The 22,024-nt window shown below is 52.6% G+C and overlaps 1 protein-coding gene across 1 annotated transcript in view; it reads right to left on the reverse strand.

The window, feature by feature from the left end:
* Positions 1 to 22,024, reverse strand: part of CACNA1A (calcium voltage-gated channel subunit alpha1 A) — a 270,223-nt gene that overhangs the window by 239,836 nt on the left and 8,363 nt on the right. Inside the window, exon 2 of the mRNA XM_040450093.1 lies at positions 15,916 to 16,229. Coding sequence (XP_040306027.1) covers positions 15,916 to 16,175 — 260 coding nt within the window. The 5' untranslated portion in view covers positions 16,176 to 16,229. The remainder of the gene's footprint in view (positions 1 to 15,915; positions 16,230 to 22,024) is intronic.

Here is a 22,024-nt window from a genome sequence, read left to right on the forward strand (position 1 = left end):
GGGAAGGCTTGGTGGCATCTCGAAGAATGGAAGTGATGAGTGGGGGGGAGGCGGCAACAGTCCGAGAAAGTGCCGGCGAGGCTGGTCCATGTAGACTGACGGGGACCGGGACTCGGTGTCAGAGGCGGGGTTCCGGGATGCCCCCACCAATGCTGGACCAGCCAGGCAGTTCGAAGCAAGCACGGAAAGGGCGCGGTGACACCGCTGAGTCCCAGGGTGGAAAGAAAGAGAGGAGTCAAAACGTGACTCCCACGTGTGTCCTGACACTCGGTGAGTCGGGAACACATGTGCCCCCAGCGACCCCCCCCCCCCGCCCCCTGCCACTGCACACGACGGGGGCATCTAGCCTTCAGCCACCGCTCACCTGAACTCCCTGCCTTCTTCCCTCTCTCTGCCTACCTGCTCTCTCTCTCTTGGATCTCGTCACTCTTGTTCTGTTCTGGAATGATCTGCTTATCTTTGGGTCTTGCCTCTTGAGCCCCTTAGAAAGCTGTGGCTAATCCCTCTGTTTATACCTCTCCTAAAGCATTTGCCTCGTCGAACCAGTCTACGGTTAGGTCTTTGGCATCACTGAGGGCACCGACCGGGAAGCCTCTATCCTCCACATCTGGGACATAGGACACAGGAGCTGAGCCCCACCCCCACCCCCCATCCCAACCCCAGTGACATCAATTCTCACCACTCTCCCCGCTCACTCGCCTTGCTCCAGCCACACCGGCTGCCTTTGCTGGTCCTCAAACACACCAGGCATGTGCCTGCCTCAGGACCTTTGCATTTGCTCTTCTCCCTACCTGGAACTTCCTTCTCCAAGAACTTTGCATGGAAGCCTCATCCCCCTCATGCAGGACTCGACTCAAACGTCAGACGGGCCATCCCTGACCACCTTTCCTAAGACACTCCAGTCAAGGTCACACAGGACTCCCTCACCCTGGATTACGCAATTGCCCTCCTCATTCTACAGATGTGTCCACTGAGGCACGTGAGCTTGGGTCAGTGATTGACACATCAGGCAATGGAGTCTGCACGTGGTGCCAGAACTGGGGTGCTGTTGGACGCAGGATCGTTACAAAGCTGGTAAGAAGGTGGGGCAGGATTAGAACACGGGCACTCTCGGCTCCCAAGGCCACAGGTTTAAACGCTCTGGCCTGTCTCACAATTCCTCCAGAATCTACGCCCTTCTCCCCACTCTGTTCTGCCCTCTAACTTCTTTTTTCTTTTTGAGAGAGAGGGGAGGGAGAGAGAGAGAGAATCTTAAGCAGGCTCCGTGCTCAGCATGAATCCTGACATGGGGCTCGATCCCCCGACCCTGGGATCATGACCTGAGCTGAAATCAAGAGTCGAACACTCAACCGACTGAGCCACTCAGGCGCCCCTGACCTCCAACTTCTCACGGCCTCCCGGGTAACTCCACTTTGACCCTCCCCAGACTCGAAACCTCAGGGTTCCCTCTGAACACATCTCTTCTTCCGTTCACCAGACCAAGGAGGACTTAAGTTGTTTTTCATTCAGGGAGTCCGTGACTTTGGCTGGGGGGGGGGAGGCACATCCTAAGGTTCACTACCTCTAGCTGAAATTATGAATGGAGGCAAAAAAAAAAAAAATGCAGTAGCATTAACAGTGTTAGAGCAGCACCTGTGACTCTGTCATCAACGGAAACCACATTTTTATGTCCCATGACAATTACTGCAGCGATCTTGAAGTATCATTGACTCTCATCACTACCTTGAGATTGTTACGCTTGTCACTAGAGCTTGGTTCTTACGCGTTATTAAAGAAGCATATTTGTAAGAGTAGGACAAACCCGTTGCTTACGACAGGCTGGCTACAGGGGCGCCTGAGTGGCTCATTTGGTTAAGCGGCCAGCTCTTCCGTTCAGCTCAGGTCATGATCTCACAGTTCGTGGGTTCGAGCCCTGTGCCGGGCTCTGCCCTAAAGGCGCGGAGCCCGCTTGGGGCTCTCGGTCTCCCTCTCTCTCTGCCCCTCCTGCAGAAAAAAATTTTTTAATTAAAAAAAAAATTTTTTTTGCTACATTTATTTATTTTTAAGAGACAGAGAGAGACAGAGCACAAGCGGGGGAGGGGCAGAGAGAGAGGGAGGCACGGAATCCCTGAAGCAGGCTCCGGGCTCCGAGCTGTCAGCACAGAGCCCGACGCGGGGCTCAAACTCACAAACTGCAAGATCGTGACCTGAGCCGCAGTTGGACGCCTGACCAACTGAGCCACCCAGGCATCCCAGAATAAATAAGCTTTTTTTTTTTTAAGATATTTTGGTTACTAACTTTCATTACAACTGGTCTTCTTTGCATTTGATTTTACGCATTCTAAAAACACGATTCTGAAAAGGGGTCCCCGTGCTTGATCGGACTGCAAAGGGTTCCTCACGGGTGGGACTTTGCTGGCCCTCCTCCAGGGCATCTTCTCCCCATCTTCTGCACCAGGAAACCCGCCCCCCGGGGCCGGGGGGCCCCCCCCCCCCCGACTCCCCAGACTCTCTCTCTCACCTGTGCGCCCCCACAGCTTTGCTCGGGTCTCTCTTCCAACATAGCCCTCTCTGTTACAGGAAGTTGTGGTCTCCAGCCTCAGAAGAAACATTCTTTAAAGTCAACACCCTCCTTGTCTCTTAGGAAATCCTGATCTCATTCAGGAAGTTATACCAGCTGTGCCCAAAGGCAGGGGGAGGAAGGTGCCTTTGAGGGCAGCAAACGGGAGGGTCGTGGAGGTTGGGGGATGCCCCAAGTACAGCCTGACCGTTCCCCAAGAGGAGAAGGATGCCGGGACATCAGGGGTGACTGGACCCTTGAAAAAGGGCCCAGGCCTCCCAAAGATTCCTGGGTCCCAGATGTGTCTCAGAAGCAGGTGAGTGCTGGGACAAGGGAGGCTCTCAAAGGTAAGCAGGGTGGACTGATGGCTCAGAGGTTTCCTACCGATTCTAGATCCCCACCTGCATTCAAGACACCCATATGGGCAAGCGGGTCATAACGCACTGGGCAAAATTTAAAGTATTTAACAACCAGGGGCACCTGAGTGGCTCAGTCGGTCAAGCATCCGGCTTCGGCTCAGGTCATGATCTCACCCTTCGTGAGCTCGACCCCCCCGCTGCAGTCTCCCCGCTGAGCCTGCGCGGGATTCTCTCCCCCTCTCCTGCTGCCCCTACCCCCCTCGCACTCTCAAAAATAATATAAAATAAAATATGTATTAAAAACACACACACACACACAGGAGCGCCTGGGTGGCTCAGTCAATTGAGCGTCCGATTCTTGATTTCAGCTCAGGTCACGATCTCACGGTTGGTGGGTTCGAGCCCCGCTTCTCGCTGACCGTGCAGAGTCCGCGTGGGATTCTCTCTTCGTCCCTCTCTCTCTGCCCCTCCCCTGCTTGCGCTCGCTCTCTCCCTCTCCCTCCGCATGGAACAGCCAGATTCCGAGGCAGGAACTGAAGAGTTCCACGGCGTTCCAGAGGGCTCCCCAACAGGCCCCATCCACGGGTTCCATGCCAGTTGGTAGAGAATTTCAGTCTTTACATGTGTCTGCTGAAAAACCCGACACGTTCACGTTTAGTCTTGGGTGCGTCCCCATTTTTTGAGGCATTTTTTGAGGCATTTTTTGGCAGCTGTCAACATGTAAATGACAGCTTTGAAAGAAGGTCCCAGCCAGTCTCTGACCCTGGAGGGAAAGGCCAGATCGGGGGGAAACGGACCCCGAAGAGCCTGAAGGTTATTTCTGAGCTGTGTGCCTTTGGGAAAACTTCTCAACCACGCTGGGCTCTAGTCCCCTGATTCAAAAAGGAGGAAAGGGTAATTTAAAATATTCGCGAAGGGGGCGCCTGGGTGGCTCAGTCAGTTGGGCGGCCGACTTCGGCTCAGGTCACGATCTCGCGGTCCGTGAGTTCGAGCCCCGCGTCGGGCTCTGTGCTGAGAGCTCAGAGCCTGGAGCCTGTTTCCGATTCTGTGTCTCCCTCTCTCTGACCCTCCCCCATTCATGCTCTGTCTCTCCCTGTCTCAAAAATAAATAAAACGTTAAAAAAAAAAAATTTAAAAAATTAAATTAAATAAAATATTCGCGAAGGTTTTCCTAAAGATTAAACGAAAGTATCAGAATGCCTATTACAATGGTGGCCAGGGCACGTGCTTAATAAATGTTAATAAGTAACAAAAATAAGACGACCCTCCAATGCAAGGCTTAAGCCAGCGGTGGCTTTTGACATCACCATCTGTCCAGAAATCACCACGCGAATGACCTTCTCTTTGTCTCCGCTGAGACAAGCTACATGTCAGGTTAGATACCGCTATACATAAAGTTTTATTGGTACCTAGTCATCCATTCACACATTTTCAATGGCGGCTTTCGCATCACAAAAGCAGAGCTGAGTCACTGCTACAGAGACTATATGACCACATGGGGGGGGGGGGGGGGCCGGGGCTGGACAGATTCACTATCTGGCCCTTTATATTAGTCTGCACCCCAGATTCAGAGGTCAGATTTTCATCTCTCGGCCACAGACTCATTCCGGTCTCCCAGCCCACTTGCATGAACTTTTGCTGACCACCTCCTATGCACTTCGCCCTGGTGCCACGTAATCAGTAAGATTAAGGCCTAGCTAGTCCGCATTCTACAGACAAGGCAGGTGAGGCCACTGGCGGGGTCACCGGCCCAAGGTCACACAGCACGTACAGAACGAGAGTGGCAAACCCAGGCACAGTGGCTCCAGAGTCACCAGGCTGCGAAGGCTTCCTATTCAGAATCCCCGGACCTAAGATGCGGACCGGAGAAGCCCCATGGCCCACACTTCTAGGCCATTCCCAGGCCACCGGAGGGGAAAGACAGGCTGGCTTTTCCCTCCAAGACCTGGCTGGCTGCGCCCCGCCGCGTCAATGCACTCTCCCCGACTCTGCACCAGGAACTTCTGTAACCATTCCTGGAGCCCAGAGAGGCTGTGGTACTTTCCCAGGGTCACCCAGCTCTGAAGGGAGGGGCTAAGGTTTGAAAGCAGCTCCTTTTTGCCCCCAAATCAATCCTCTCTGCAACACTTGGGGCCCTCCAGCAGAACGTAAAACAGGCACAGATTTGCTTTACGAGGTGGCATTTTGGGGACATGGTGGCATTATTTTTGTTTTTTAATTTTTTTTAATGTTTTTTTTTTTTAATTTTTGAGAGAGAGAGACAGCGTGAGAGGGGGCAGGGAGAGAGGGAGACACAGAATCGGAAGCAGGCTCCAGGTTCCGAGCTGTCGGCACAGAGCCCAATGTGGGGCTCGAACTCACAGACTGCGAGATCATGACCTGAGCCGAAGTCGGATGCTCAACCGACTGAGCCGCCCAGGCGCCCCAACGTGGCACTGTTTTTTTAACTCGAGTCACCGACCTGACTCGAGGCGCTGGGCTCACCCAGGGGTTATAAGACCTGCCCCCACCACCACCACCAAGGGGCTGTGACAAGTAGAAAATGTTAGAAGGTGAGAAATTACTGCATTTTATTTTATCCCAATTTGGCCTCTCTGAGCAGATTCTAGCGACAGATTTGGAGGACGGGTTATGTGTGCCACACTCACCTTCAAGGCTTTATAGATTTCATTCTGAACCTGTCTCAGACTCTCAACACAACCACATTTAGCAGATATCAGGTGTCTTCTCCCCACAAAGCGCTGTGCTGGGCAATGCGAAAGATTCAAGGATCAATACGAAAAGGATGTTCCTTCATGGAGTTTAGTACCTAAAAGGCGCGGAAAAGCTAAGTGGTCACACCTCATTCATTCATGCACGCATTCAGTCTACTCTGTGCCGGCATTTCCAAGCTCACGATCTTGCAAGAAGAGGAACTAAGAGCTTGGGCTCGGTACCTGGATAGATCTGGGCTGCAAGGCGGGTTCTGCCCTGTAGTCTTCATTATTTTCCTTTCTGTGCCTCCGTAGCCTCCTCTGTGAAATGGGTGCCGGGGTGAGGACCCCGTGAATTCAGACCCTAAGCTCCTAGGCCCACGGTGATGGTGGGATAAATGGGGACTGGTCTCTGTGTACCCCCTGGATGATGGGGGCAGTCACTTGTCTACCTCTTCCTCCAGGCAGACCCCCCTGAGTACATCATGCAGGACTTGGAACCAGAGGAGGCCCTGGACAGAGACCTGAAGTCAAAATGAGGTTCACTGGCTCTAACGAACTCACAGGTCTCCAAGCCAGAGACCCAGAAAGGTCATCAACATAGATGTTCGATTCACTCAACAAACACTGGGACCAATTCCCTCAACAAACATTGGCACCTTCTATGCACCAGGGACACTGCAGTGGACAAGGAGGACAAAAACCCTTGCCTTCATGGTCCCAGCAGTCCAGTTTAGAAGGAAACACACAACTGCAGGTAATGAACAGAGTGATGTGATCCACAGTGACAGGGCAGGAGTCTCCGCACAGGGAGCATAAGGAGCGGACATCTGTCCTGAGACTGGATTGCAAGAAGGAGCCAGCTATGGCCAGGGCATCCCAGACAGCAGCAACAGCAAGTGCAAAGGCCCTGAGGTGCAAACACGACTTGAAAATGCCAGGCATGGAAGGTAGGCCAGGGAGACTTGAGCGAAGTGAGAGCAGTTATGGTGGAAACGCAGGCGGAGACGGAGCGGATGACCCCCCCCCCCCCCCCCGCCGGGAGGAATCAGTACAGACAGCCTGGAGAGTGCAGGTGCACAGAAGCATCAAGAGAATCTTGGGGTGTTTCAAAGGTAGACTTTGGCAGCAAGAAGAAAAGATGGGAATGAGTGGTGGGCTCAGGGGACATTTGTTCACAAGCTGCTCGGGTTCCAAAAACTAGCACGGAAAACCTAATCGATCATAAGGGATGGGATGGCGGGCAAAAGGGCCCCGGGGGGGGGGGGCGCTGTGGTAGGGGGTGCTCCCCAGGCCCTCTATGGCTGGCCACGGCCAAAGCTGTAACCGCTTCAGAGGACAAAAGGAGGGTCTTTCTGCACCAAAAACCAGCCAGCTTGCACTGAAAAAGAAACTCCCTGGGACCAGACCTATATTTTTTTTAAACATCAAGTAGGCTAGAATTGTCCAGCTGCCTCCCTTAAAAAAGAAGGGAGAAAAAGTGCTCTGATTTCCAAGCAGGTCTTTAAAGGTCAGGTTTTGCTTTAATTGTGATGTCTAAACAACTTCTATTCTTTTTTTTTTTTTTTTTTTTTTTTTTTTTACTGTGTAAACTGAGGCCTCTAGGCGCAAAACAGTCGACATTCCCTAGGACTACAGCAAACCAGCATCAAGGCTCACTAGGTGCCTGCGTTGTTTTAAAGACCTGCCATATGATAACGCATTAAATTTCATCTTTGCAAGAATTCCAGAAATGGGTGTTTTTACGTCGATTTTACAGACTGGGAAACTGACACGCAGAGAGAAGAATGCCCCTCCCCCCAGAGTCACAGAGTCATTGAGGGGCAGGGCTGAGATGTGAACCCCCGCCCTCTGGCTCCCAGTCCAGGAATTTAACCACAACCCCAGCCCAAGGCCTGATGGGCCTCAGACTTGACCCCAGGACCCACCTGAAGCCCTCAGCCCTCTGGGAGCCCTTCAAACCCTGAGATCCCCTCATTCATCTTTATAAGCCCTTTGTGCCTAAAAAAAAAGAAAGTGCCATATACGTAGTGATGGAGGATTATATGGCAAAAATTGGACTCTCGCTTTGGGGCCGCCTTCCATTTCTCAGAACCCCGAGAGGGAAGGATGAGCCCGGTAGGTGAGTCCCCCCAGGAGGGTGAGCAGATCGCTTCCTGCCTTGGCTGCCAACGTCCGCCGGGCTCGGGAGCCACAGCGCCACCTGGTGGCTGGTCGTGGCAGCCGCAGGCGAATGGGCATCCCTTGGCCTGGGCATCCGCGACGCCAGGACCGAAGAAGTGGGCAAACTCCTCTAAATGGCCTATTTTCAGCTTTGCGGGCCAGTCTGTTACAGACCGGACTCCACCACTGTGGTGCAAAAGTAGCCACAGACAAGAGGCACACAAAACGACCGGGGCGCGTTCCAGTAAAACTTTATGCACACTGAATTTTGAATTTCATACAACTTCACGTATCAAGAAATATTACCCTTCCTTTGATTTTTTTCAACCACTTAAATGTAAAAACCTTTCTTAGCCCATGGGCCATACCACAACAGGTGTCTGGCCAGATTTGGCCCCCTTACCGTAGCTTGCTGATTCCTGTTCCGGAAGCTAGGGTCCCAGCAAAGAACAAACCAGGCAAAACTTTCTGCCCTCGGGGAGCTTATGGTGAGAATATAAATAATCAACCAGATAAAAAGCCAAATGTATAATACATATGACTTGGTCATCAGCACTAACCAGAAAAATAAAGTAGGGCAGAAGAAATCGAAATGTATAAAGGTTAAATTTTAAAGAAGGGGGGACGCCTGGGTGGCTCATTCAGTTAAGTGTCCGACTTTGGCTCAGGTCACGATCCCACGGTTCACAGGTTTGAGCCCTGCATCGGGCTCTGTGCTGACAGCTCAGAGCCTGGAGCCTGCTTCAGATTCTGTGTCTCCCTCTCTCTCTGTCCCTCCCCTGCTCATGCTCAGTGTCTCTCACTCTCAAAAATAAACATTTAAAAACATTTTTAATAAATAAATAAATAAATAAATAAATAAATAGGGGTGGTGAGGAAGGGCTTGCTGAGGAGGTGACCTTTAAGTAAAAGCCATTAGGCGGTAAGGAAGGAGCCATATGGGTGTCTGGGGGAAAAGCATTCCAATCAGAGGGAAGAGCCAGTGCAAAGGTCCTGAGACAGAACTGCCCTGATATGTTTGAGGAACAGTGAGGAGGCCCACGTAGCTGGAGCAGGGTGAGTAAGGGGGAGAATGGGAAGAGGTGGAAGCAGGCAAGTGACAGATCACACAGGACCTTGTAGGCCTTAGGGAGGACTTTGGTTTTGACGCAAATGGGGTATGAACCGCAGAAAACCGAGATCCACCTCAACCACTACTGAGGTCATATGTGGTTTAAAACTTTTTTTAACGTTTATTTTTTTTTTTAATTTTTTTTTCAACGTTTTTTATTTATTTTTGGGACAGAGAGAGACAGAGCATGAATGGTGGAGGGGCAGAGAGAGAGGGAGACACAGAATTGGAAACAGGCTCCAGGCCCTGAGCCATCAGCCCAGAGCCTGATGCGGGGCTCGAACTCACGGACCGCGAGATCATGACCTGGCTGAAGTCGGACGCTTAACCGACTGTGCCACCCAGGCGCCCCTTAACGTTTATTTTTTAAACAGAGAGAGAGAGAGAGAGAGAGAGAGAGAGAGAGAGAGAGGGAAAGCAAGTGGGGGAGGGGCAGCGAGAGAGGGAGACACAGAACCCAAAACTGGCTCCAGGCTCTGAGCGATAAAGCACAGAGCCCAGCGCGGGGCTCGAACTCAGGAACCGCGTGTGTGGTTTAAACAAAACGTGTCTCTTTGGGGTCCAGTGGCATTAGTCATTTTACCAACAGTCCCACATAACCCTAAATAATCCTAATTTGTCCACTGAAAACCACGGAACTATTCTATGGGGTATCGAAGACGAAGGGAACAGGGGTAGGGAAGGGGCCGAGAATAAACGAGAAAATCGGTTCGCTAGAAGGACCCGTGTTGCCTTCTTCCTCACCCGGCACGTCCCTCCTCTGAGCTCAGGCTCGGGGACCAGAACAACTCAGGCTGCCCACCCCAGCCAGTGACCTGCAGGATGGCTGGGCCTGAGCTCCCACATCCTAAAAACAGCCAGTTCCGGCCTGGGAGTCAAGGCCACGCCACCCTGTCCCAGCTCAGCCCCCAGATGCCTCGGTAACCCTGGGGGCCTGCCCGCCCGTCTGCATGAGGAGCAGACCAACGGCAATAGTAAGAACAACACGGCCGGCTCGCTGAGTGCACGTGACGAGACGTGCGGCACAGAGATGCTGGAAAATAATGATATTCTGCACTATCTATTAGTAAGTGTTAGTCATGGTCCTTACGGCGGTGTGGCTGGCTCTCCTCTCGCCGCCCTCCATTGTCGTGCGCAAGCCCTCTGCTCTCTGGCAATGACGGCGACCGTGGGGATGACTTAGAACCTGGCTGCTTAGATCGCCCTCTGTGGACCCAAGGACCCACCCCACACGTGAGCCTGTTAGAAAGAAATGCAGGGGCGCCTGGGTGGCTCAATCGGTCAAGTGTCCGACTCTTGATTTCGGCTCGGGTCACGATCTCACAGTCGTGAGGTCAAGCCCTGCATGGGGCTTCATGCTAACGACCCAGAGTCTGCTTGGGACGCCCCAGGAGCCCTGCCGGATGAGAACGATGATGAGAACGATGTATCTCACAAAGCCCCGCAGGGGTCTGCCAGCCGGGGATGAGAGTTAACCCTCCCCGCCCCGGTCCTTCCCCACCCTCCACACTCTTCCTGCCGGTTTCCTGTTGGTTTTCCTGCTGGGTGGAGAGCTGACTGTTGACCGATGTGTCCGAAGGCCCCGCATGGAGCTGAGCACAGAGAGGGTGGCCTAAATATTGGTAAAAGAAAGAGGTCCTGGGGGAGGCAGAGGGAGGGGACATGTTAGGGTAGGGGAGGGAAGAGGGACCTCCTCACTCAACTCGGGGTGCAAGAATCTCCAGAGCGGGTTGGGGCTCCCCAGGGAGTACATCCGCGGCAGTTTGAAACCAAATGCTCCAACTTCCAGCCCTGTGGTTATTTCATCTAAAACAAGGAAAAGCTGGGGCACCTGGGCAGCTCAGTCGGTTGAGCATCTGACTCTTGATTTGGGCTCAGGTCACCATCTCAGGGTCATGGGATCGAGCCCCGTGTCGGACTCCACGCTGGGTGCGGAGCCTGCTTAAGAATCTCCCTCGAGGGGCGCCTGGGTGGCGCAGTCGGTTAAGCGTCCGACTTCAACCAGGTCACGATCTCGCGGTCCATGAGTTCGAGCCCCGCGTCAGGCTCTGGGCTGATGGCTCAGAGCCTGGAGCCTGTTTCCGATTCTGTGTCTCCCTCTCTCTCTGCCCCTCCCCCGTTCATGCTCGGTCTCTCTCTGTCCCAAAAATAAATAAACGTTGAAAAAAAAAATTAAAAAAAAAAAAAAAAAAAGAATCTCCCTCGATAGATAGATTAGATAGATAGATAGATAGCAACCCTCACTCATTCTCACCCGGTGCGTTCATTCAACTGGTATTTCCTCTGTAACCTACACGGAACCAGCCTGGGTCTCAGGGGCCCGGGACATTCCAGTGGGCAAGACAGACAAGAAAGGAGATAAAGAACCATGCAGTGTGTGGTGATCTACCTAGGTCTGCACGGCCCTGCACAAATGGGTTGACAGATTCAGACAAAGGCTGGCAATGTGGGCACGTGGCCTAAAAAGGCCCCTGCCCGGAAAGCAATGGTTGAAGAAAACAGTAACGGGAGCAGGCAGGAGCAGAGAGAAACGGCCAAGCTGGGGCTCTGTCCGTTCCTGGCACCAGGATTCCGTCGGTCACAGGAAGAAGAAGAAACCCTAGTGATCTCATTCAATCCCTAGCAGAAGGTGGCCAAAAACACGTTCGAGATTCTCAGGAAGACATTTTGAGATATGGAGTCACATTCACTATGGTTAGTTTCACCTCGGTGGATACTTTTCCTGCGTGGGATTCCTACAGATGGGCAAAGCCACCACGGTCAGCAGCATGTGCAGAAATAAGGTTCCCGGGGCGCCCGGGGGGCTCAGTCGGTTGAGCGTCTGACTTCGTGATCAGGTCATGATCTCACAATTCGTGGGTTCGAGCCCCGCGTCGGGCTCTGTGCTGACAGCTCGGAGCCTGGAGCCTGCTTCCCATTCTGAGTCTCCCTCTCTCTCTATTCCTCCCCCCACTCAAGCTCTGTCTCTGTCTCTCTCAAAAATAAATAAACATTTAAAAAAAATTTTTTTTAAAAGAAATAAGCTTCCCAAACAGACGGTTCAGAATGGTGGATATTCTGTAGAACGAGCGATCTGGCTTCTTCTGTGGGCCACTGGGATGGTATAAAGGGTGGACAGGGAGAAAACGCTATTATAGATAAAATAAGACTTAGAGAATCCCCACGTGACCCAGCAGCACACCCAGGAGAGTTGAAAGCAGGGTCCAGAAGATATATTTATAAACCCGTGTTCACGGCAGCGTTATTCACAATCACCAAAAGGCGGAAGCAGGGTCCGTCAACAGATGAACGGATATGCACGATGTGGTACGGCCACACACTGGAATAGTATTCAGCCTTAAGAAGGAAGGGAACTCCAACACAGGCTATACCACGGATTAACCTTGAGGACTATGCTAATAACAAAAGGACAAATACCTAGGATTTCATTTATGTGAGTAGCCAATTTTTTTTTTTTATTTTTAATGTTTACTTATTTTTGAGAGAGAAAGAGACAGCGCGAGTGGGGTTGGGGCAGAGAGACAGGGAGACACAGAATCCGAAGCAGGCTCCAGGCTCCGAGCTGTCAGCACAGAGCCCGACGCGGGCCTCGAACTCATGCACCACGAGATCACGACCCAAGCTGAAGTCAGACGCTTAACCGACTGAGCCACCCAGGCACCCCAAATGCGACCACAAATATGTTTTTCAAAAGACAGAATGATCAAATACAACACGCCCACCTTCCTGATTCAAACAAATCAACTGGGAAAAAGACAAGCAGAGACATTCGACTGTGGAGTGGAAATTAGGTGATATTTTAAGAAATCACTGGGGCGCCTGGGTGGCTCAGTGGGTTAAGCGTCTGTCTTCTACTCAGGTCATGATCTTGCGGTTCATGAGTTCAAGCCCTTCATCAGGTTCTTTGCTCACAGTGTGGAGTCAGCTTGGGATCCTCTGTCTCTTCTTTCTGCCCCTCCTGATGCGCTCGCTCGCTCTCTCTCTCTCTCTCTCTCTCTCAAGAGTAAACAAATGTTAAAAAAAGAAGAGACACCAAAAACCATTAAAATACCTAGGAATAAATCTAACCAAAGAGATGAGAAATCGATACACCGGAAACTATAGGAAGCTTATGAAAGAAACTGAAGAAGACACCAAAAATGGAAAAATATTTCATGCTCCTGGATAGGAAGAACAAATATTGTTAAAATGTCGATACTACCCAAAGCAATCGACATATTTAGTGCAATCCTTATCGAAATAACACCAGCATTCTTCACAGAGCTAGAACAAACAATCCTAAAATCTGTATGGAACCAGAAAAGACCCCGAATAGCCAAAGCCATCTTGAAAAAGAAAACCAAAGCAGGAGGCATCACAATCCTGGACTTCAAGCTGTATTACAAAGCTGCAATCATCAAGACAGTATGGTACTGGCAGAAGAACAGACACTCTGATCAATGGAACAGAATAGAAAACCCAGAAATGGACCCACAAACGTATGGCCAACTCGTCTTTGACAAAGCAGGAAAGAATATCCAAAGGAATAAAGACAGCCTCTTCAGTGAGTGGTGCTGGGAAAACTGGACATCCACATGCAGAAATACGAACCTGGACCACTTTCTTACACCACACACAAAAATAAACTCAAAATGGGTGAAAGACCGAAATGTAAGACAGGAAGCCATCAAAATCCTCGAGGAGAAAGCGGGCAAAAACCTCTTTGGCCTCGGCTGCAGCAACTTCTTACTCAACAGGTCTCCGGAGGCAAGGGAAACAAAAGCAAAAATGAACTATGAGGACCTCATCAAGATAAAAAGCTTCTGCACAGTGAAGCAAACAGCCAGCAAAACTAAAAGGCAACTGAATGGGGGAAGATATCTGCAAACAACGTATCAGATAAAGGGTTAGTATCCAAAATCTATAAAGAACTTACCGAACTCAACACCCAAAACACAATCCAATAAAGAAATGGGCAAAACACATGAATAGACACTTCTCCAAAGAAGACATCCAGGTGGCCACTGACACATGAAAAAATGCTCAGCATCACTCCTCATCAGGGAAATATGCATCAAAACCACAATGAGATACCACCTCACACCCATCAGAATGGCTAACATTAACAACTCAGGCAACAACAGATGCTGGCGAGATGCGGAGAGAGAGGATCTCTTTTGCCCTGCTGGCGGGAATGCAAACTGGTCCACTCTGGAAAACATCTGGAGATTCCTCAAAAAATTAAAAACAGAACTACCCTATGATCCACCAACCGCATTGCTAGGTATTTATCCAAAGGATACAGGTGTGCTGTTTCGACGGGGAACGTGCACCCCAATGTTTATAGCAGCACTAGCAACAATAGCCGAAACATGGGAAGTGCCCAAGCGTCCATCAACTGGTGAATGGATAGAGAAGATGTGTTATATCCATTCAATGGAATATTACTCGACAAGGAAAAAGAATGCAATCTTGCCATTTGCAACGACGTGGATGGAACTGGAGGGGATTATGCTAAGTGAAATTAGTCAGAGAAAGACAAAAGTCATATGACTTCACTCATATGAGGACTTTAAGAGACAAAACGGATGAACGGAAGGGAAGGGAAGCAAAAACAATATAAAAACAGGGAGGGGGACAAAACAGAAGAGACTCATAAATAGGGAGAACAAACGGAGGGTTGCTGGAGGGGGTGTGGGGGGGGGAGGGGCTAAATGGGGAAGGGGCATTTCGGAATCTACTCCTGAAATCGCTGTTGTACTATATGCTAACTAATTTGGGTGTAAATTAAAAAAATAAATAAATGTTTTTAAAAAAGAAGAAATATGCGTGAATGGATGGATGGATGGACGGACCAACGGACGGACAGAAGGACAGGTTTGGTGAGCGGCTAGATCGGTGGATCCGGAGAACATCAGAAGGAACGCGGCTGTAGGCGAATCAAGTTTCATCACATTGCCCCAACGTGCCACCAGATGTCAGCCTAACCTCAGGAAACCGCCTCAGAGGCCAAATTAGCACCACCTTTTGAGGATACAGTGTTCATTGCACCCCTCACGAGCGCACCCTGCACCCAGCTGGCATTTCGAATCCAGGTCTCCCTCCCAGCAGACCGAACATCCAGGGAAGCCTGGGGGACAGCCCTGCGGGGTGCCGGAGACCGTGTTTGTAACTTCCCAGGGGTCAGACGGGGAGCACGGAGTGGGTGGGAGGGGCATTTCTGGGTGCCCAGGAGGGCTTAGCGTCCAGGCCAGCCTCAGCTCCGGTCGCCCTGAAATCTGCACTCGGAATCCCACCTTCCTGACGTCCGTCCAGGAATCCACCCCAGTTTTTAAGCCTTTGCCAAAGAAGCGCTTGAGAAAAGAAAAAAAGCGCCAGCTCTCCTTCTGTACCCGGGACTGGACTGAACCTTCACGCACTGCTTTCAGCCTCAGCCTAGGAAGAGCGACTTCAAGGACAGGATGCGAGCCCAGGGAGGCCTCTCGCCCAAGATCACAGGAGCAGAGCCGGCTCAGAGCCCCGCCACTTCCTCGCCAAGGCGACTCGCAGGAGAAGACCCACTTTCAGGGTCACTGGCAGAGGGAAAGGGGGCCCAAGGCCAGCGCCCCGGAGCCAGCACATCCCCACCCTCCCCCACCCCCCACCCCCACCCCCAGCGCCTCTCTCTGCCTTCAGCACAAACTTCACCTCCAGCCGCCAAACCCTCGGGTTTAGTTCCAGGGCTTCAAGTAGAAATGCGATCCCCGCCCCGGACGCGGCCCCCCCCCCCCCCACCAAAAGAAACCCAGCATTTCTCAGCCAGGTTCAGGAATGCCTCCCACTGGAAAGACTGGCCAACCCCTCCCAGGGGACACCCACAGACCCGGACGCCCTGCCAAGCCTACCAACTCCCCCCTTCGCTGGGGCACCCTGGGCTGCGCGGGGGTTCACGTGGGGGGGAGGAGAGGAGGGGGCTCCCAGGCAGGGGACGGGGCTTCAGCAGCCAGCCTCGCCCTAGGAGCGCGCTCCCGCCCCGGAAGCCACCCCCGGGGGCGCGCCCGCCCCCCACCCGCCGTCCCAGCCCGGACTCACTCCCATTCCTTCCTCCGGGCCTGTGGCGTGCTGTGGACTTTGTGCGCCTGGTGGGCCAAGATGACATCTCGGTGGTCCACCACGCCGCCGCGCCGCTTCAGAGGGGGCCCGGGGCAGGGGCCGCTCATCCGGGGGCCCCGTGCGTCCTGCGGGGCGCCCGCCGTGCCGTCCGCCGCCGGGGGCCCCTGGCCGCCGTCGTGCAGGGCGTCATAACTGCGCGGGGAGAACATGGGATCCGGGACCCGGGAGGCCTTCCACATCCATGGGCCTCGCTCAGAACTCGCAGGGTCTTCGGCCTCCAGCACAGGGCGCAGCTAGAGGGGAGAGCAGAGAGCGGGCGGACGGTGAGCGCGGCGCGCAGCGAGCAAGGACGGGAGGGAAGGGAGCCCGGGGACAGCCGCTGGCGCTGCCCCCGGGGCCGGGGGTGGGCATTTCCTTGGCAACTCGGGCCGGGAAGCGGGTTCTCGGGAGCTGCCCGGCAACCGACGAGGCCCTGATGGCAGGACGCACCGCGGAAGGTGGGACTCTGGGTGGCTCAGCGCCTCGGGGCTCCTCGCTGCAAAATGGGTCATCGAGAGCCTGCTCCCTCCGGCCCCTGGGTGTCGTGAGCCCCACAGAGTCACTGGGAAAAATCAAAGGGCGAGGTCAAGGGTCGGCTTTAAAAACCCACGTGGGGCGTGGCCATCTGTCCAGTGAGCCTGCCTGCTCTTGGCCACCTGGCTGGGTTTTTTATTAGTGTTTCAATATATGAATGGGGGGGGGGGGGGACACAATTGAGTCCATAATAAAGGGTGACAGGAAGTGTTGGATGGGCTGGGGTTTTTTTTATTAAATGGGGGGGGGGGATCAGAGACGGTCTCCCTGAGGGAATGACATCTGAGCAGAGGCCCTAAGGAGGTGATGCAGGAGTCATGTGGGTAACTCAGGGAAGAGTGTTCTAGGTAGAGAGAAGAGCGTGTGCAAAGGTCCTGAGGTAGGGCTGTATATGACGTGCTCAAGGAACAACGAGGAGGCCCCAGCGGCTGTGAGTGCTTGAGGATGGACCCAGCGGCTGTGAGTGCTTGAGGACGGAGTAGAGGAGATAAGGTGGAGAGGTGATGGGAGAGAGCTTGTGGGAACTTTTGGACCGTGGGGAGGACTCTATTTGGTTTCTCCTGGAAGGAGATAATCCACGGCTTTTGGAACGCCCTGGAACACTCCACCCAAGCAATTCTTCAATCTCAAACCTATTTCTCCCACCTGAAAAGTGGCCTCTCAGCGTCCGTCCAAGAAAAGCAGACCCACTGGAAGGCTAGTATGAGTGAAACAGAGTTATGAGGCTGAATCTCACGCATGAATGTTGATAAGCCACCTCAACACCCAGAGATGTAAGGAGAGAGGTGCAGAGGAGGCCACCTCTGGATTGCCAAACAACAACAACAACAACATATGTGGGAATGGAAGCTCATCTTCCCCACCCCCCCCCCCCCCCCCCCAACTATTTCCTGTTTCCTCTCCCCCTGCTGGAAGCATCCAAAGACTGAGAGCTCTCCTAGCCTGTCCTGAGCCGATCAGCTCAATGGCAGTTTAACGTCAACAGTTACCCTCTGTTTTCTTTCCAAATCGTATACCCGATGGGGTTTAATAGATCTCTCCTTCACAATGCCTTTAAGCTTCCATTTACTCTCAGGAAATCTTACGCTAAGTCATCTACAGTCGTGCGTTTAGAAAGCCTTTGGTTTTCCACATGCATTCCCCTTGCGCTGAAAAAACAAATCTGTAATTTCTTCATGAGCATGTACCCGGGGAAGGCATTTTCTTTCCCATTTTACAGAAATACAACTGAGGACGGAAGGTGGATTCAAGTGCCTTGCCACCAGGTTCCATTTCTACCTGCAGAAGTCACCCCTCCCCCCCCCCAAAATATTATTACTGCCTCAGGATTTAAAAAAAGAATCCAGCTTACAGGTTGGGGGTGCTGTAAGGATCCACCACTTAGCTAAAACCCCAGAGACCAGGCACAGCAGAAGCACCTTGATGGAGAAAGTTCTGCGCATCTACAGAAGATGTATTTGCACCTGGGAAGGTGGGAGGAGGAACAGGAAAGACAAAACCGAAGGCACACATCCCGGGTGACATCTTCTGGGACATCCCCCCGCTTGTCCTGCAACCCCAAAACAAGACGCTCCATACCCCCCACCACCCTACAGCGCATGCTCCCGGTCTCCCCATTTCCTTGCAGGCTTCCCCATTTACCATGTAGCCACCCCCCTCCCCCACCGGTTCCTGAGCTGCCTCCACTCCCTGGGTCAAAAGCATCACCAGGTCCCAGCCGCTGGCCTCCAAAAATATATCCTGGAACTGATCAGTTTTCTGGCCACTGCCTGCCCCCTCCCCCAACAACGCTCACTTGGACTTGGGCAGCTGCCTCCCCCCGGGTCAGCGGGCTTCCCAAGTCCCACCCTGTACTCGGCTGGGCAGTCAGTGGGTCCTTCTGACAGTCTTCGGTCAGCACTTCTACTGTTACAGGAATAAAAGCCACACCCGACAGGGCTGTCCCGTCTCCCTGACCTCATCCCTTCACTTCTCCCCTCTGCCTTCCCAGCTCCAGAGTCACGGGCCTCCTCACTATTCCTGGTCTCTGCCGAGCTCATTCCACCTTTGCACCTGCTGTCCCCTCATGTCCGATGGGCTGACTCCCTTTCATCATTCAGGGCTAGGGTCAGATGCAGGCACCCCCCCCCCCCCATCGTATCCTCCAGTGGGGTCTTCCTCATGGGGCTGGTCAGTCTCTGGGACTGGGACCTATGTGTAGCCTTGGATAACATCTGCCACCCCCAAAGGATGTCAGCACCACGGAGGAAAGGATCACGACCTGTCTTGTTGGCGTCGGGTCCCTGCCACCTTAAATATTTCTTGCCTGGATGAACGAAGGGTCTTAGGAAAGGGTCTCCCCAGCAAGACATCATGAAGCGCCTTGCGACTGCCTGGGGTCCAGGGCTCCACCTACGGAGGGAAGGGACGAAGTATGGTGGGAAAGATGCCGGGTCCTACCCCAGCACACGACCGACTCGCTGTGTGGTCCCCAGCAGTATGCTCAACCTGCTTCCTCCTACACAACGTGGAGGTGATGGTGAGTGCCACGGAGAGCCACAGGGGTCGGTGAGCTAACCCGTGGGAAGACAGCATCCTGAGCACAGCGCCGGGCCACGGCAAGTGCTTGGTCAGCAACGGCTCCCTCGTGTTGATATCGGGGCAGGCAGGCGGAGCCTGGTGGCAGAGGGGACAGCTGCCCGAGCGACACCATCCAGCGTGCTCTGCGGTGCCCTCGCGAGCGGTTCCAGCGGGGCCCCAGCTGTTCCGTGTGTACACACGAGAAACAAACACATCCCCGACCAACGGGCACTTGCCGGCCGGGTGTCTGTCCCTGGCACCTGCTGGGCCCCCTGGCCAGGTGTGCTGTTCCCCCTCTCTGTTTGCCCAACCACTGCCCAGAGGAAATGGCAAAGCATATGGGGTTTGCTTCCCCCTGGAAGCAGTGAACAGACAGCGCAAAGAGAAGACAATGGGGGAGAAAAGCAAACAGAAGAAAATAAGGCATGAAGCCCGAGGCCACAGAAAGGCCTGTTGTTAATGTCACAGGAATAGAGTTTTACAAAGCACCAGGCATGCTCGTATCCACCACAGCCCCGAATCCCAACTGAAGAGCCACCTGAGAGGGGGGACTGACCCCCTACTGCCATGCCTGGACCAGCCTGGGTTTCCATGGCAACCGGATGGTGCCCGGAGATGCCACGATTCATAGAGGCTGGTACTGGTGCTCGGGGGAGGGAGGAAGGAGGGAGGGGGCCGCAGGGAAGTCTGGGGGCCTCCTGTGACCCCCTGCATGTGGACAGGGACATTTACACAGCTGTGCTGGCCACCAGGCTTCACCGCCCGTGGGCGAAGTAAGTGCTAATAACAGGTAAAGCAGCTTCATCTCTGGGGAAAATCCGTAAAGGTACAGCAAGGAAGCAAAAAAGCAAAGGGAAACTATTCCCTAAAACTTCTCAAGCTCACCACATACGTTGGAAAGACACACGATTCTCCTAAATATAGATAGGATGGGAACTGAAAAATGCCCCAAGGGGGCGCCTGGGTGGCTCAGTCGGTTAAGCGTCTGACTTTGGCTCAGGTCATGATCTCGCAGTCCACGAGTTCAAGCCCCGCGTCGGGCTCCGTGCTGACCGCTCAGAGCCTGCAGCCTGTTTCGGATTCTGTGTCTCCCCTCTGCCCCTCCCCTGCTTGTGCTCTGTCTCTCAAAAATAAAAACATTAAAAAATTTTTTTTAAAAAATCAGAAAGGAAGCGGGGCACCTGGGTGGCTCAGTCAGTTAGGCATCTGACTTCAGCTTGGGTCACGATCCCACGGTTCATGGGTTCGAGCCCCGCGTCATGCTCGGTGCTGACAGCTCAGAGCTTGGAACCTGCTTCAGATTCTGTGTCTCCCTCTCTCTCTCTCTGCCTCTCCCCTCCCCCACTCATGCTCACTCCTCTCTCTCTCTCTCAAAAATAAACATTTAAGGGGCGCCTGGGTGGCGCAGTCGGTTAAGCGTCCGACTTCAGCCAGGTCACGATCTCGCGGTCCGTGAGTTCGAGCCCCGCGTCAGGCTCTGGGCTGATGGCTCGGAGCCTGGAGCCTGTTTCCGATTCTGTGTCTCCCTCTCTCTCTGCCCCTCCCCCGTTCATGCTCTGTCTCTCTCTGTCCCAAAAATAAATAAACGTTGAAAAAAAAATTAAAAAAAAAAAATAAAAAAAATAAACATTTAAAAATTTTAAAGACAAAAATAAAAAATAAAAAAAAAGAGAGAGCAAAGATATAACACCTCCACATGGACGCCCTCCCCCCACCTCTTCTCTCTTACTCTCTCTCAGTCTTTACTCTCTTCCATTTGTTGTTTGAGCCTCTCCCGGGTGGTTTCACTCCTTCCTGTCATACAGCATCTTAATCTAGCCCTGGACAAAGAAAGGTTGCTAAGTCCCCGCGGAAACAGTGTCCCCTCCAGAGTCCTAGGCTGAAGAGTGTGAAATTCAGCAGACCGTGGATTCTAACAGCCAGGATGACGGTAATCCAAATGTCATTTTCAGCCGACCTTCAGACGCATTTGTCACCTTCCGGATGATGGTTTACTGGGCTGATAGTAACAGTGATTTCCGAGCCCTGAGCAAACACTCTCCCGAGCAGGTAGCCAGGGATGGGGCGGGTGTTACGCCTCTGCCCCGGAGTAAAAACTCACAATAGGGAGGAATAAAAGCAAAAATCAAGAAGTTGGAACTACATCAAACTAAAAAGCTTCTGTCCGCTGCCTTTCAGCCTTTTGGCTAAGATCAAGTGTAAAAAGCTTCTGAGTGGAGGAAAATGTTTGCAAATCATAGGTCTGAGAAGGAGGGAGCATCCAAAATCTACAAAGGCCGCGTGCAACTCAGTATCAAAAAAAAAAAAAAAAAAAAATCTAATTAGTGGGCAGAGGAGGTAAATAGACATGTTGCAAAGAAGAAATCCCAATGGCCATTGAGCATGAGCACGTAAAAAGGTGCTAAGCGTCCACTCACCATCGGGGAAATGCAAATCAAAACCACACTGAGAAATCACTTCACACCTATTAGGATGGTTGTTATCAAAAGGACAAGAGAAATGTCACCGAGGGCTTCCAGAAAGGCAACCCTAGGGAGGCCTGGCTGGCTCAGTCGGAAGAGCATGCAACTCTTGATGGTGGGGTGCTGGAGTCGTGAGTTCAAGCCCCATGTTGGGTGCAGAGATTACTTACGTAAAAACGTACAAAAAAATTTTTTTAAAGAAAAGAAAAGGTGACCCTGGGCACTGATGGTTGGGAGTGACAACTGGTAAAGAGGAAAGCACCCAAATGTCCATCCACAGAAAAATGGATGAGCAAAATGTGGTGGAATATTATTAAGTCCTTGAAAAGGAAAGGGATCCTCAGGGCGCCTGGGTGGCTCAGTCGGTTGAGCATCTGACTCTTGATTTTGGCTCAAGTCATATGACCAAAGGGTGGTGGGATCGAGCCCTGCATTGGGCTCTGCACTGAGCGTGCAGCCTCCTTGGGATCCCCTCTCTCTCTCTCTCTCTCTCC

Source organism: Herpailurus yagouaroundi, unplaced genomic scaffold (assembly GCF_014898765.1).
Source record: "Herpailurus yagouaroundi ecotype Mexico unplaced genomic scaffold, PumYag 200, whole genome shotgun sequence".
NCBI lineage: Eukaryota > Metazoa > Chordata > Mammalia > Carnivora > Felidae > Herpailurus > Herpailurus yagouaroundi.